The following is a 17002-nucleotide window of genomic DNA, read 5'->3' on the forward strand; positions in this document are numbered from 1 at the left end:
AAGATACGTTGACATCCTTTATCAAATTATCTTCAAATAATATGATGTGAAGACATTTCTAAATAGTCATTGGACAGTCATATTTATAGTCATATTCATTCAACAGACAATCAGAACCTGTGTATCAAACACGTCACAACTTAGATCTTCTGGTCATTCTGTGTTTCTCTTAAACTAAAAGATAAAAAGCTGGAAGATAAACGGGCGATAAACCTTTTGGTTCAACTCAAACCCCAAAATCTGTTGTCAAAAACAAATCAGAAATTTGTCTGCTGCAGCAAAAAAGAAATCTTGACCTGAAGTCTTCAGAGTCAGCAGAAACGCTGGTCCTGGTTTTCCATGGCGGGTCCCGCCACATCCTCCCTTCCGTCTTTTTCATACATCCTCTCATTTATTCATCCGCCGGTTCCCCAGAGAACACAGCAGTCGCTCCTGTCATGTTATTCACATGAATTATTGAAAGATCCTCATGAATTATTCAGCAGCTGACAAAAAAGGAGGGGGGAAGGATGTGTGTGTTGGGGGGTTAATGAACCTGACTTCAGGCTCGTTGAGCTCAGATTAGATAATATACACTCCTCCTCCATGATGATGATGACGGTCGTTCCTGTGTGAAATTATCTGCTACAAACATTCATGGTCCCCAGAGGATGTACCCTACTTATGAAATAACGAAACCAAAATGGCTCGTCAGCGTTTCCTGCTCGGCCTGGTTTAGGTTTAGGTTTAACTTTAGGTCACTAGAGAATAGATCACCTGGAATTTGACTTTGTTTAATGTCAAGCTTAATGAAAAAACACCTTTTTAAACTCAGAACAGGTGAATGTAGCAGCACAAAAGGTTCAACGAAGTCAACTTAACCGTCCGTTCTGCAGAGTCCAACAAATTGAGTGTGTATTTGCACAGTTTTAGCTGTTTTTTAATGTTGTATATACTATATACATATATATATGTATATGGTATTATATCTGGTACTTACTCAGTGTCTCGTCAAACTCTGTGACGACGAGTCTGGAAACAATGTTTGAACTGGAATTAGTTGCTAAAGTGTCGCTTCGGTCATTTTCACGACCTCAAGAGGATCACTGGAAAATACAACGTTTTATTCTGAAACTTCCTGAGCTGTTTCCTGTGAAGATGGAAGTTTATTTCGAAAAGACTGTTTTCATGTAATGTCTCTTTCTTTAGCTTCATGTTGCTGCTGCTAGAAGCAGAGCTGACGTCTCTCAGCTGGTCATTTATGCTTCGCATTAAGTTGCTGGTAGAAAAAGAGCGGAGTGTCAAAGATTCCTCTCAGAGACAGAAATGAAGAAGTCTGAGTTACATTCAGACTTATGTGTGTGTGTGTGTGTGTGTGTGTGTGTGTGTGTGTATGTGTGTGTGTGTGTGTCCGTCCTCCCCTCAGTGTCTCAGATGGTGATTGAGGAGGTCAGCGTTCTGCAGACTCAGCTGGAGATCGAGAAGTCGTGCCGGGAAAATGCCGAGGCCCTGGCCACAAAGGTCAGTCACACACACACACACACACACACACACACTGACACATATATTTATATACATTTATATATATATATATTATGTGTCATTGACCGCTGTGACTTTTGACCTCCAGCTGAACTGTCAGAACAGGAAGTTGAAGTGCATGAGTCTGTCGTCTAGTCCGTGTTTGGAGGAGCTGCTTCCCAACATCTCAGACTGCATCGCTGTGGACGCTGCAGACGGAAGTCCTGACACCTTCACCCAGTACCAACAACAAGTTAAAGGTACAGTACGTAGTATAATATTAACACAGTACCAACAACAAGTTAAAGGTACAGTACGTAGTATAATATTAATACAGTACCAACAACAAGTTAAAGGTACAGTACGTAGTATGCTATTAACACAGTACCAACAACAAGTTAAAGGTACAGTACGTAGTATAATATTAACACAGTACCAACAACAAGTTAAAGGTACAGTACGTAGTATAATATTAACACAGTACCAACAACAAGTTAAAGGTACAGTACGTAGTATGCTATTAACACAGTACCAACAACAAGTTAAAGGTACAGTACGTAGTATAATATTAACACAGTACCAACAACAAGTTAAAGGTACAGTACGTAGTATAATATTAACACAGTATCAACAACAAGTTAAAGGTACAGTACGTAGTATAATATTAACACAGTACCAACAACAAGTTAAAGGTACAGTACGTAGTATGCTATTAACACAGTACCAACAACAAGTTAAAGGTACAGTACGTAGTATAATATTAACACAGTATCAACAACAAGTTAAAGGTACAGTACGTAGTATAATATTAACACAGTACCAAAACAAGTTAAAGGTACAGTACGTAGTATAATATTAACACAGTACCAACAACAAGTTAAAGGTACAGTACGTAGTATAATATTAACACAGTACCAACAACAAGTTAAAGGTACAGTACGTAGTATAATATTAACACAGTATCAACAACAAGTTAAAGGTACAGTACGTAGTATAATATTAACACAGTATCAACAACAAGTTAAAGGTACAGTACGTAGTATAATATTAACACAGTACCAAAACAAGTTAAAGGTACAGTACGTAGTATAATATTAACACAGTACCAACAACAAGTTAAAGGTACAGTACGTAGTATAATATTAACACAGTACCAACAACAAGTTAAAGGTACAGTACGTAGTATAATATTAACACAGTATCAACAACAAGTTAAAGGTACAGTACGTAGTATGATATTAACACAGTATCAACAACAAGTTAAAGGTACAGTACGTAGTATGCTATTAACCCAGTACCAACAACAAGTTAAAGGTACAGTACGTAGTATAATATTAACACAGTACCAAAACAAGTTAAAGGTACAGTACGTAGTATGATATTAACACAGTACCAACAACAAGTTAAAGGTACAGTACGTAGTATGATATTAACACAGTACCAACAACAAGTTAAAGGTACAGTACGTAGTATGCTATTAACCCAGTACCAACAACAAGTTAAAGGTACAGTACGTAGTATTATATTAACACAGTACCAACAACAAGTTAAAGGTACAGTATGTTTATTCTGATATAATTGTATTAATAAAGTTCATTGTATTCTGCTCCTCTGTTTTTACAGATCTGGGTGAGACAGTAGACACTTTATTGGAGGAGAAGAAGAACTTTGTTACTCAGGTTCATGAACAGCAGAGACGGATAGAAGAGCTGACGTCACAGGTGAGAACGGAGAGAACCTGCAGGATTTCTTCTTCTTCTTCTTCTTCTTCTTTGTTTCTCCGTCTCTCCAGTCAGATAAAGATGGGGTTGAGATGAAGGATCTCCGTGAGACTGTTGAGCACCAACGTAAAACCATCAAGAGATTTAACAGAGGTGAGAAACACAGTGACGGAGAGCAACATATTGTGATTCTGATGCTAACATGCTCATAATAGCATGTAGCGAGCATGGCTAACGTGCTAGCTCCCTGCCTCTGTAGTGTCCGTGATGGCGGCTCAGGAGTACGACGGGATGCAAGACCAGCTGGACCTGGAGCAGAGCCTGAGAGTGAAAGCTGAGACGTACGCTCACGAGGTAAATAAATGTAACATGTAGAAGAAGAAGAAGAAGAAGGAAGGCAGGAATGTGTAAATGTACAGCTAGTGCTCAAGGGCACGGATCAGTGCAGGTTTGGACTCTTACGTTTGTTAGTTTTACAGTTTTTTACGTTTTCTCCTCCTCCTCCTGCTCCTCCTGCTCTTCCTCCTCTTCCTCTTCCTCCTCCTCCTGCTCTTCCTCCTGCTCTTCCTCCTCCTGCTCTTCCTCCTGCTCTTCCTCCTCCTGCTCTTCCTCCTCCTCCTCCTCCTCCTCCTCCTGCTCTTCCTCCTGCTCTTCCTCCTCCTGCTCTTCCTCCTCCTCCTCCTCCTCCTCCTCCTCCTCTTCCTCCTCCTGTAGATGCTGGTGAAGCAGAAGGAGGCCAACAGACAGAGCATGTTGCTGCTGCAGAGCTCTGAGCCGAGCGTTCAGCTCCTCAAAGCTCTGGAGGACGTGGCTACGATCACCAAGACCCTGGAGGAGGAGCGACTGAGGCACCAGCAGGAGGTACAGAGTACCTGAACAGGTAGAGAGCAGAGTACCTGAGCAGGTAGAGAGCAGAGTACCTGAACAGGTAGAGAGCAGAGTACCTGAGCAGGTAGTGAACAGAGTACCTGAACAGGTAGTGACCAGAGTACCTGAACAGGTAGTGACCAGAGTACCTGAACAGGTAGTGACCAGAGTACCTGAACAGGTAGTGAACAGAGTACCTGAACAGGTAGTGACCAGAGTACCTGAACAGGTAGTGACCAGAGTACCTGAGCAGGTAGAGAACAGAGTACCTGAGCAGGTAGAGAGCAGAGTACCTGAACAGGTAGAGAGCAGAGTACCTGAACAGGTAGAGAACAGAGTACCTGAACAGGTAGTGAACAGAGTACCTGAACAGGTAGTGAACAGAGTACCTGAACAGGTAGAGAGCAGAGTACCTGAGCAGGTAGTGAACAGAGTACCTGAACAGGTAGTGAACAGAGTACCTGAACAGGTAGTGAACAGAGTACCTGAACAGGTAGAGAACAGAGTACCTGAACAGGTAGAGAACAGAGTACCTGAACAGGTAGAGAACAGAGTACCTGAACAGGTAGAGAGCAGAGTACCTGAGCAGGTAGTGAACAGAGTACCTGAACAGGTAGTGAACAGAGTACCTGAACAGGTAGAGAACAGAGTACCTGAACAGGTAGAGAACAGAGTACCTGAGCAGGTAGTGAACAGAGTACCTGAACAGGTAGTGACCAGAGTACCTGAGCAGGTAGAGAACAGAGTACCTGAGCAGGTAGAGAACAGAGTACCTGAACAGGTAGAGAGCAGAGTACCTGAGCAGGTAGTGAACAGAGTACCTGAACATCTAGTGAACAGAGTACCTGAACAGGTAGTGAACAGAGTACCTGAACAGGTAGAGAGCAGAGTACCTGAGCAGGTAGAGAACAGAGTACCTGAACAGGTAGAGAACAGAGTACCTGAACAGGTAGAGAACAGAGTACCTGAACAGGTAGAGAGCAGAGTACCTGAGCAGGTAGAGAGCAGAGTACCTGAGCAGGTAGTGAACAGAGTACCTGAACAGGTAGTGAACAGAGTACCTGAACAGGTAGAGAGCAGAGTACCTGAGCAGGTAGAGAGCAGAGTACCTGAGCAGGTAGTGAACAGAGTACCTGAACAGGTAGTGAACAGAGTACCTGAACAGGTAGTGAACAGAGTACCTGAACAGGTAGAGAACAGAGTACCTGAGCAGGTAGTGAACAGAGTACCTGAGCAGGTAGAGAACAGAGTACCTGAACAGGTAGTGAACAGAGTACCTGAACAGGTAGTGAACAGAGTACCTGAACAGGTAGAGAACAGAGTACCTGAACAGGTAGAGAACAGAGTACCTGAACAGGTAGTGTACAGAGTACCTGAACAGGTAGTGAACAGAGTACCTGAACAGGTAGAGAAAAGAGTACCTGAGCAGGTAGTGAACAGAGTACCTGAACAGGTAGTGTACAGAGTACCTGAACAGGTAGTGAACAGAGTACCTGAACAGGTAGAGAACAGAGTACCTGAACAGGTAGTGTACAGAGTACCTGAACAGGTAGTGAACAGAGTACCTGAACAGGTAGAGAACAGAGTACCTTAACAGGTAGAGAACAGAGTACCTGAACAGGTAGAGAACAGAGTACCTGAGCAGGTAGAGAACAGAGTACCTGAACAGGTAGAGAGCAGAGTACCTGAGCAGGTAGTGAACAGAGTACCTGAACATCTAGTGAACAGAGTACCTGAACAGGTAGTGAACAGAGTACCTGAACAGGTAGAGAGCAGAGTACCTGAGCAGGTAGAGAACAGAGTACCTGAACAGGTAGAGAACAGAGTACCTGAACAGGTAGAGAACAGAGTACCTGAACAGGTAGAGAGCAGAGTACCTGAGCAGGTAGAGAGCAGAGTACCTGAGCAGGTAGTGAACAGAGTACCTGAACAGGTAGTGAACAGAGTACCTGAACAGGTAGAGAACAGAGTACCTGAACAGGTAGAGAGCAGAGTACCTGAGCAGGTAGAGAGCAGAGTACCTGAGCAGGTAGTGAACAGAGTACCTGAACAGGTAGTGAACAGAGTACCTGAACAGGTAGAGAACAGAGTACCTGAGCAGGTAGTGAACAGAGTACCTGAGCAGGTAGAGAACAGAGTACCTGAACAGGTAGTGAACAGAGTACCTGAACAGGTAGTGAACAGAGTACCTGAACAGGTAGAGAACAGAGTACCTGAACAGGTAGAGAACAGAGTACCTGAACAGGTAGTGTACAGAGTACCTGAACAGGTAGTGAACAGAGTACCTGAACAGGTAGAGAAAAGAGTACCTGAGCAGGTAGTGAACAGAGTACCTGAACAGGTAGTGTACAGAGTACCTGAACAGGTAGTGAACAGAGTACCTGAACAGGTAGAGAACAGAGTACCTGAACAGGTAGTGTACAGAGTACCTGAACAGGTAGTGAACAGAGTACCTGAACAGGTAGAGAACAGAGTACCTGAACAGGTAGTGAACAGAGTACCTGAACAGGTAGAGAACAGAGTACCTGAACAGGTAGTGTACAGAGTACCTGAACAGGTAGTGAACAGAGTACCTGAACAGGTAGAGAACAGAGTACCTTAACAGGTAGAGAACAGAGTACCTGAACAGGTAGAGAACAGAGTACCTGAGCAGGTAGAGAACAGAGTACCTGAACAGGTAGAGAGCAGAGTACCTGAGCAGGTAGTGAACAGAGTACCTGAACATCTAGTGAACAGAGTACCTGAACAGGTAGTGAACAGAGTACCTGAACAGGTAGAGAGCAGAGTACCTGAGCAGGTAGAGAACAGAGTACCTGAACAGGTAGAGAACAGAGTACCTGAACAGGTAGAGAACAGAGTACCTGAACAGGTAGAGAGCAGAGTACCTGAGCAGGTAGAGAGCAGAGTACCTGAGCAGGTAGTGAACAGAGTACCTGAACAGGTAGTGAACAGAGTACCTGAACAGGTAGAGAACAGAGTACCTGAACAGGTAGAGAGCAGAGTACCTGAGCAGGTAGAGAGCAGAGTACCTGAGCAGGTAGTGAACAGAGTACCTGAACAGGTAGTGAACAGAGTACCTGAACAGGTAGAGAACAGAGTACCTGAGCAGGTAGTGAACAGAGTACCTGAGCAGGTAGAGAACAGAGTACCTGAACAGGTAGTGAACAGAGTACCTGAACAGGTAGTGAACAGAGTACCTGAACAGGTAGAGAACAGAGTACCTGAACAGGTAGAGAACAGAGTACCTGAACAGGTAGTGTACAGAGTACCTGAACAGGTAGTGAACAGAGTACCTGAACAGGTAGAGAAAAGAGTACCTGAGCAGGTAGTGAACAGAGTACCTGAACAGGTAGTGTACAGAGTACCTGAACAGGTAGTGAACAGAGTACCTGAACAGGTAGAGAACAGAGTACCTGAACAGGTAGTGTACAGAGTACCTGAACAGGTAGTGAACAGAGTACCTGAACAGGTAGAGAACAGAGTACCTTAACAGGTAGAGAACAGAGTACCTGAACAGGTAGAGAACAGAGTACCTGAGCAGGTAGTTTAATTATTTATGTGTGTGTGTGTAGGTGGAGACTCTGGAGGCCCAGCTGGAGCAGAGCGGTGTGAAGAAGCAGCTGGAGGCTCTTCAGAGGCAGCTGGAGCTGCTGGAGGTGGAGAAGAAGGAGATGGAGGGACGAGTGGAGCGAACAGAGAAGAAGAACGAGGAGCTGGAGGACAGAGGTGAACACGCTGATCAAATATTTGTACATAAATGAGGCACACGTTGACTATTTTACTTTGTTATTCTACAAACTCCCACAATTCCTCCATTGACTGCAACACAAACCATCGACGCATCTGCTGCAGGAAAGCTGGCAACACAAACTTTCTCCCAGCATGCAACAGGGCATCTGTCCCCTTTAAATAGGTCACATGAAGTCAGGACCACCAACTGACTTCAGCCTGGAGCAACAAACACAGATAGTGAGAGAGGAGGCGTCACTCTGCAGGGAAACCAGGAGACAGACAGTCATGTATCTGTCGTAGTGCTGTAGTACATGTTAGTAGTCGTACTGTAGTACATGTTAGTAGTATTACAGTCGTACTGTAGCAGATGTCAGTAGTATTTATGTTTCTATTGTTTCTATTGTCTCTATTGTCTCCACAGTCAACGAGCTCCAGACCCATAAAGAGGTCTCTGTGACAACCAGCACGGCCCCCCCTCCCCCTGAACCCGGGCTGGCCCCGCCCCCCGCCCCTACCCCCCCTCCTCCTCCTCCTCCTCCTCCTCCTCCGCCTCCCCCACCCCCACCTCCTCCCCCCGCCAGGTGCAACCCCCTCAGGTAAGGACGGACGTAAAAACACGATTGACTTGTCATCAGTGTAGTATTTTCAACTTCCTGTGTCTCCTCATGACATCACTTCCTGTCTCTCTCAGCTCTCTGATCGCCATCATGAGGAAGACCTCCAAAGGCTCCAAGACCTCTGTGAAGGCCTCGGAGCAGCCTGCAGGTGAGTCTCACCTGTGTGCTACAGGTAACGTCTTGTGACATCATCACGGTGACCTATGAAAATAATAACTTTATGGACTTCCTGTTTCTGTCCAGCTGGAGAGGACGGCGACGTGAAGGCGAAGGCGCTGAACGAGATGATGGAGAGAATCAAACATGGAGTCGTCCTGAGGCCGGTCAAGAGTCAGGAGAGCAAGGTGATGATGATAATAATGATAATAATAATAATATAATAATAATAATAATTATTATAATAATATAATAATAATGATATAATATTATAATAATAATTAATAATAATAATATTATAATAATAATAATAATAATATATAATAATCATAATATAATAATACAAATATTATTATTATTATAATAATAATTTAATAACAATAATAATAATAATGTGTCCCATTGAAAGAATCAAAAATAGTTAATTGACACAGTATTTAATCAGCTTTATTGTCACTGTGGTGACATTTAAAAACAACATGATGAGCTGTTATTGTTTCATCACATTATCTGTCAATCAATCAATCAATGTTTAGCTGCTGCTAACAGACGGCTTCATAACAACTGTGTCACTCTGGAACATTTGATACACCAGAGAACATTTTTATTTGTATTTATTATGTAGAAATATATAGACAAAAAAAAAAAAAAAAAAAAAAGAAATATATATATATATATATATATATATATATATATATATATATATATATATATATATATAGTGTGTGTGTGTGTGTGTGTGTGTATATATATACATATTTTCTACTCATGAGAAAATACTAAATATGAGTAAACTAATGAATGCAGCAGGTTAAAGGAGTTCTTATTATAACATCCGGCTCATTGTTCCTCCTCCATCTTTGTTTCACTGTCACTCTTCTTCTTCTTCTTATTCAGCAGAGAGCAGCAGTAAAAGTGAGTAAATTGATGTTTGCCTCAATCTTGAGATGTGAGGTCACTGTTGCCCCCCCCCCCCCATCACTTTTAGTTACAGTTACATTCGTTCCTCACAAAAAGCTCAAATATCAAACTTTTCAGTGTCTCCCGAAGGCAGCATTAGTCACATGATCGAACTCTTGTGTCAAAGTAAAAATAATTTGTTTGTTTTTTCTTTCCAGCCGCCTCCAGTCTGTGAGGAGAAACCACAGGAGAGCGCCATGGAGGAGCTGAAGGGCATCCTGGTAACGCTGCATTCTCTCTAATGTCCACCAGGGGGCGACTCCTCTGGTTGTATAGAAGTCTATAGAAAATGACTCTACTTCTCTCTTGATTTATTACCTCAGTAAACATTGTGAACATGAGTTTATGTCTCAATCTCTAGTTTCAAGTCTTCTTCAATACAGCATGATGTTCATTTAGTACATTATGGTCCATTTAGAGTCACACAGACCATAAAGCAGGGGATGCTTTAGGGCGGGGCTACACGCTGATTGACAGGTTAAATGCGGCTGCAGTGACGCTCGTGTTCTCCAGGAGACGGTGAAGAGGAGCCCCAGCCGAGGCTCTCAGGAGGCGGGGCCGTCTCCGTCGGTGAAGAAGAAGGACGACAGCGAGCTGGAGGTGATCCTGAGACGAAGACGCAACAAGGCGGGAGAACCTGGTTCTGGAGGTAACGGATCTAAAATACTCTGTTACAAGTAAAACATCCTCCAGACTGATGGACCCGCTGGAGGGAAGGGGGACACGAGAGAACCAGAACACTTTCTGGCAAACATCCTGAACTCCTCCTCTCTGGACCTGCTGGTCAGTTGTCCGTCCCTCTGCTCGCTGCTGCATCTCTGTGAAGCCTCACTCACAATGATCTCCTTCTGACCCTCAAAACTATTCATAGTGTTTGAATACCTTGAGTGGCTATACGTCTATGGTTTAATACATTCAGTGAGTAACATACTGTAACATATAATATTCTCTATCAGTAAGAATATTGTAAACATATTACATTCCACAAGTAAACATATTGTGACTTTTTATTATTGTGACACTTCTACTCACCACTAGGGGGGTTATTAAATCCTACTAATAACGCTTCTAATACTGAAATCCTTCACAATCACATGATGGATCTGGTCTCTGAGGGTCACATGATGGGTCTGGTCTCTGAGGATCACATGATGGATCTGGTCTCTGAGGGTCCCATGATGGATCTGGTCTCTGAGGGTCCCATGATGGGTCTGGTCTCTGAGGATCACATGATGGATCTGGTCTCTGAGGGTCCCATGATGGAACTGGTCTCTGAGGATCACATGATGGGTCTGGTCTCTGAGGATCACATGATGGATCTGGTCTCTGAGGGTCCCATGATGGATCTGGTCTCTGAGGGTCCCATGATGGATCTGGTCTCTGAGGGTCCCATGATGGATCTGGTCTCTGAGGATCACATGATGGATCTGGTCTCTGAGGGTCCCATGATGGATCTGGTCTCTGAGGGTCCCATGATGGATCTGGTCTCTGAGGGTCCCATGATGGGTCTGGTCTCTGAGGGTCCCATGATGGATCTGGTCTCTGAGGGTCCCATGATGGATCTGGTCTCTGAGGGTCCCATGATGGATCTGGTCTCTGAGGATCACATGATGGATCTGGTCTCTGAGGATCACATGATGGATCTGGACTCTGAGGGTCCCATGATGGATCTGGTCTCTGAGGATCACATGATGGATCTGGTCTCTGAGGGTCCCATGATGGATCTGGTCTCTGAGGGTCCCATGATGGATCTGGTCTCTGAGGGTCCCATGATGGGTCTGGTCTCTGAGGATCACATGATGGATCTGGTCTCTGAGGGTCCCATGATGGGTCTGGTCTCTGAGGATCACATGGTGTATCTGGTCTCTGAGGGTCCCATGATGGATCTGGTCTCTGAGGGTCCCATGATGGATCTGGTCTCTGAGGGTCCCATGATGGATCTGGTCTCTGAGGGTCACATGATGGATCTGGTCTCTGAGGATCACATGATGGATCTGGTCTCGGAGGGTCCCATGATGGATCTGGTCTCTGAGGGTCACATGATGGGTCTGGTCTCTGAGGATCACATGATGGATCTGGTCTCTGAGGGTCACATGATGGATCTGGTCTCTGAGGATCACATGATGGATCTGGTCTCGGAGGGTCCCATGATGGATCTGGTCTCTGTGGATCACATGATGGATCTGGTCTCGGAGGGTCACATGATGGATCTGGTCTCGGAGGGTCCCATGATGGATCTGGTCTCTGAGGGTCACATGATGGATCTGGTCTCCCGCTGAGACGCTGGTCTTTTCTCTCAGGAAAGGGAGCTTCAATGCTTCCTTTCCTTATCTCCTTTAGCAGACGAGACACTGGACCATCCTTTACCAAAGGAAAGGACATAAAATGCCGTCCCACAATTCCTTGCGGCGGCAACATTTAAAGCTAACCTTTATTTTCATAAAATGTATTCAAATGTATTTATTTCAAACATGGAACAAATATGTAAAATAAACAAATCAGGAATCACAAGTAAATAAAACAAAGTGTCTCAAACAACATGAATAAATATAACTCTTAACGTGGGACAGAAGGAAGGAAGGACTGAGGCGTCTCTCCTTCTCTCAGCGGCCGAATGAAGGAGACGTCCATGTTTGTAGTCCTTCCTCAGATAATTTGTAGTTTCACCACGTCAGCAAACATCCACCGTCACCATGACGTCGTCTAGTGCCACGAAGAACGTTTTCCTTAAAGAGGTCAAGGAGAAGTGGTTAGGAAAGGACTTAGGAAGCCTCTGAGCTGCAGTGTCGGTGTGTGTCCAGAAGAGGGCGACCTGCTCCTCTCACACTGTGAGACCAGTTCATCACGGACCTCGTCTGGTGGACTGAGACCGTCTGAGACCAGCTGACAACCACTGTCCTCCATGAGCGCAGAAAAGATGATATTTTCCTGAATATAAGCTTCTGCATTTTCCAGATGCTCTAGTACTATTCAAACGTATCGCAAGTTTCGTACCGAACGTTACGTACATTTAATACGTACATAGGTACGTACATGTAATACGTAGATAGTTACAGCCTTAGAAACTGATAACTGTGGCGCCATCATGTGGTTATAAGGTGGTATTTCAGCTGCAGGACAACAGTGAAGGCCCAGGTATAAAATGCACGGCCGCCACTGATATACATATACATTAGTGCTGGGCAACGATTACAATGTTTAATCGTGATTAATCTCATTGTTTTGCGCAAAATTCAATAATGAATTCAAAAGTAGTGTATTGTGCACTTTTATTTTAAAGTGCTGCTCTATGAACTAAAGGTCAACAACATTGTGTGTGAACACTTTAAGCACATCAGGTTGTTGTTAGCAGCAGTGTTCCCTTTACACAGCAGCAGTTATAACACAGTTATAATGATTCTGATCATAGATATTCAGGTGTTCACAACTTCATCTTCATGTGTGTAAGAGATGATATTTAAATATACTTCTTGAAAACTGCAAACCTATCGACGTCATGTTTTTATGTCTGTTAAATTCTCAGTAGTGATACTAAATGATGCTTATTATATATATTACAAACAAAACACTTTAAAAACAATAATTTAAATGAATAATTCATTTTTTGCTTTCTTTGGTATTTATTTCTTTGGTATTTATTTTATTTAGGTCAGACACATAATAACGCTGATTACCGTAATATGTGTGGTATTTGAGGGTGATAAGAAGCTGTACATGGAGGGCCTTAGGACCCAGGGGAATGTAGGTGAAGGAAACAGGAAGAGACGGAATAGACGCCACACAAACAGCTGTTCATGACCAACGCTTGTCATGATCCTGTAATGAGACGATCGCGCGTGTGTCCGCTTAATAACAAATAAACTGCGTTAACGTAATATAATATATTATAAATATTAGGGGGTGTAACGATACGCGTATTCGTATTGAACCGTTCGGTACGAGGCTCACGGTTCGGTACGCATTAACCAGGTCGTCCCATTGAGATTAAAAATCTCTTTTGCAAGATGTAAGTAACAATACTACACAACATTAAGGAGCAGTTTTTGTTTTTTATGTTGTGTGTTGTAAGAAGACACCCCAGAAGATGAGTCACTCAGGTATAGTTCATCATTGTTCAAAGTCCAAGAATAACTTCATGATGTTAGTTGTAATGAATAAATGTATTTTAAAATCAAGTACATTTCTCTGAACCGTTACACCCCTAATATATATATATATATATATATATATATATATATATATATAAATATATGGTATAATATAATTGTCGGCGTTAATTAATGAATGCGTTAACGCGATAATAACGCGTTAATTGCCCAGCACTAGTATTTACCTTTTAAAGATCAATGAAGCAATAGTCCCAGAGGATCAGGGACTCTGTGGAGGTTCTGGTCTCTCGTTGGATTGTCTGCAGGAGGATCAGGGACTCTGTGGAGGTTCTGGTCTCATGTCTTGTTTCTCTGTGATCCTCCAGACGAGCCAGACGTTCAGATGAGCCACGTCTCGTCCTTCGACAGCCTGAACGGGAGGCGCACCAGCAGCGACTCAGGCCGAGATCTGGAGGGACCGGGTCCAAAGCTCGGTCCAGAGAGACGGGGGTCCTGACCGGGACCCGTCGTGGCCCAGAGAAGGAGGAGCTCTGAGACCGGCAGGGAGCCCCGAGGAGGCTCCTGGCAGGAGAGGAGGTCCTGCAGCTCCCTGACCGAGAAGGATTCGCTCAGTAACGGCTGCATCGACAGGTTTGGAACACAACACCTCCACCCCTCTACACCTCCACCTGTCCACCCCTCCACCCCTCTACACCTCCACCCCTCTACACCTCCACCTGTCCACCCCTCCACCCCTCTACACCTCCACCCCTCTACACCTCCACCCCTCTACACCTCCACCCCTCTACACCTCCACCTGTCCACCCCTCCACCCCTCTACACCTCCACCCCTCTACACCTCCACCTGTCCACCCCTCCACCCCTCTACACCTCCACCCCTCTACACCTCCACCTGTCCACCCCTTCACCCCTCTACACCTCCACCCATCCACCCCTCCACCCCTCTACACCTCCACCCCTCTACACCTCCACCTGTCCACCCCTCCACCCCTCTACACCTCCACCCATCCACCCCTCCACCCCTCTACACCTCCACCCCTCTACACCTCCACCTGTCCACCCCTCCACCCCTCTACACCTCCACCCCTCTACACCTCCACCCCTCTACACCTCCACCTGTCCACCCCTCCACCCCTCTACACCTCCACCCCTCTACACCTCCACCCGTCCACCCCTCCACCCCTCTACACCTCCATCCCTCTACACCTCCACCCCTCTACACCTCCACCCCTCCATCCCTCCACCCCTCTACACCTCCACCCGTCCACCCCTCTACACCTCCACCTGTCCACCCCTCTACACCTCCACCCGTCCACCCCCCACCCCTCTACACCTCCACCCCTCTACACATCCATCCCTCCACCCCTCTACACCTCCACCCGTCCATCCCTCTACACCTCCACCCCTCTACACCTCCACCCATCCATCCCTCCACCCCTCTACACCTCCACCCGTCCACCCCTCTACACCTCCACCTGTCCACCCCTCTACACCTCCACCCCTCCACCCCTCTACACCTCCACCTGTCCACCCCTCTACACCTCCACCCCTCTACACCTCCACCCGTCCACCCCTCCACCCCTCTACACCTCCACCCCTCTACACCTCCACCCGTCCACCCCTCTACACCTCCATCCCTCCACCCCTCTACACCTCCACCCGTCCACCCCTCTACACCTCCACCCCTCTACACCTCCATCCCTCCACCCCTCTACACCTCCACCTGTCCACCCCTCTACACCTCCACCCCTCTACACCTCCACCCCTCTACACCTCCACCTGTCCACCCCTCTACACCTCCACCCCTCCACCCCTCTACACCTCCACCTGTCCACCCCTCTACACCTCCACCCCTCTACACCTCCACCCGTCCACCCCTCCACCCCTCTACACCTCCACCCCTCTACACCTCCACCCGTCCACCCCTCTACACCTCCATCCCTCCACCCCTCTACACCTCCACCTGTCCACCCCTCTACACCTCCACCCCTCTACACCTCCACCCATCCATCCCTCCACCCCTCTACACCTCCACCCGTCCACCCCTCTACACCTCCACCTGTCCACCCCTCTACACCTCCACCCCTCTACACCTCCACCCCTCTACACCTCCACCCCTCTACACCTCCACCCGTCCATCCCTCCACCCCTCTACACCTCCACCCATCCATCCCTCCACCCCTCTACACCTCCACCCGTCCACCCCTCTACACCTCCACCTGTCCACCCCTCTACACCTCCACCCCTCTACACCTCCACCCGTCCACCCCTCCACCCCTCTACACCTCCACCCCTCTACACCTCCATCCCGCCACCCCTCTACACCTCCACCCGTCCACCCCTCTACACCTCCATCCCTCCACCCCTCTACACCTCCACCCGTCCACCCCTCTACACCTCCACCTGTCCACCCCTCTACACCTCCACCCCTCTACACCGCCACCCCTCTACACCTCCACCCCTCCACACCTCCACCCCTCTACCCCTCCACCCCTCTACACCTCCACCCCTCTACACCTCCACCCCTCCACACCTCCACCCCTCTACACCTCGACACCTCTACACCTCCACCCCTCTACACCTCCACCCCTCTACACCTCCACACCTCTACACCTCCACCCCTCTACACCTCTACACCTCCACCCCTCTACACCTCTACACCTCCACCCCTCTACACCTCCACCAGTAGTAAAAAGAGTGATGCATGATGGGAAACATGCAAATAGCTTTAAAAAGGCTTAAACATTTAATGCAGTCCATATTATTTATGCAGTCTAGATTAAACTGGGACTTTGTATGATGGCTGACATTCTATCAGGTCTCTGAAGAACCTGGATCCAGAGGAGAACCTGGATCCAGAGGAGAACCTGGATCCAGAGGAGAACCTGGATCCAGACGAGAACCTGCTCTCCGTTTGCACTGAACTTTTTATCTTCTTGTACTTTAAGACTTTTAACGCTTTATGACGCCGTCTTTCTGTTTTTCTATTTGATGAACAGAAGATCCGTTTTAAAGTCACCGTCTTCTTCTTCTTCTCCTCCTCATCGTCATCGTCAGCAATACTGAATATAATAATATAATAATACTTCTGAATACTGAGACATGATTTACATCAAAGTTCAAAGTTCAAAGTTCAAAGTTCACTTTATTGTCAAAGTTTCCACATGTGTTATGCATACAGAAATTTCGAAATGCCGTTTCTCGCAGTCCCACAGTGTAATATAGACATGAACATATAACATATAATAGAATAAAATAGAATAAAGTTAAGAACATAAGGGCCTAGATAAAGGATTAAACAAGTAGCAGCAGAGAATAAAAAGTGACTGGTGCTGATAAA

General features: G+C 45.9%; 1 protein-coding gene across 1 annotated transcript; it reads left to right on the top strand.

Annotated features, from left to right (window-relative positions):
* Positions 1-1405: 1405 nt before the first annotated feature.
* On the top strand, positions 1406-16628 carry shtn3 (shootin 3; the record flags this gene model as incomplete). Its single annotated transcript, XM_079269245.1, is given in 16 exon segments — positions 1406-1500; positions 1610-1760; positions 3124-3221; positions 3293-3374; positions 3481-3575; positions 3936-4082; positions 7661-7814; positions 8242-8416; positions 8512-8585; positions 8681-8781; positions 9494-9508; positions 9712-9774; positions 10067-10202; positions 14028-14155; positions 14159-14292; positions 16481-16628. Coding segments are annotated over 16 exon segments (1788 nt in total). The 5' UTR covers positions 1406-1413.
* Positions 16629-17002: the final 374 nt, after the last annotated feature.

Source organism: Melanostigma gelatinosum (genome assembly GCF_949748355.1).
Source record: "Melanostigma gelatinosum genome assembly, chromosome: 5".
Classification (NCBI taxonomy): Eukaryota; Metazoa; Chordata; class Actinopteri; order Perciformes; family Zoarcidae; genus Melanostigma; species Melanostigma gelatinosum.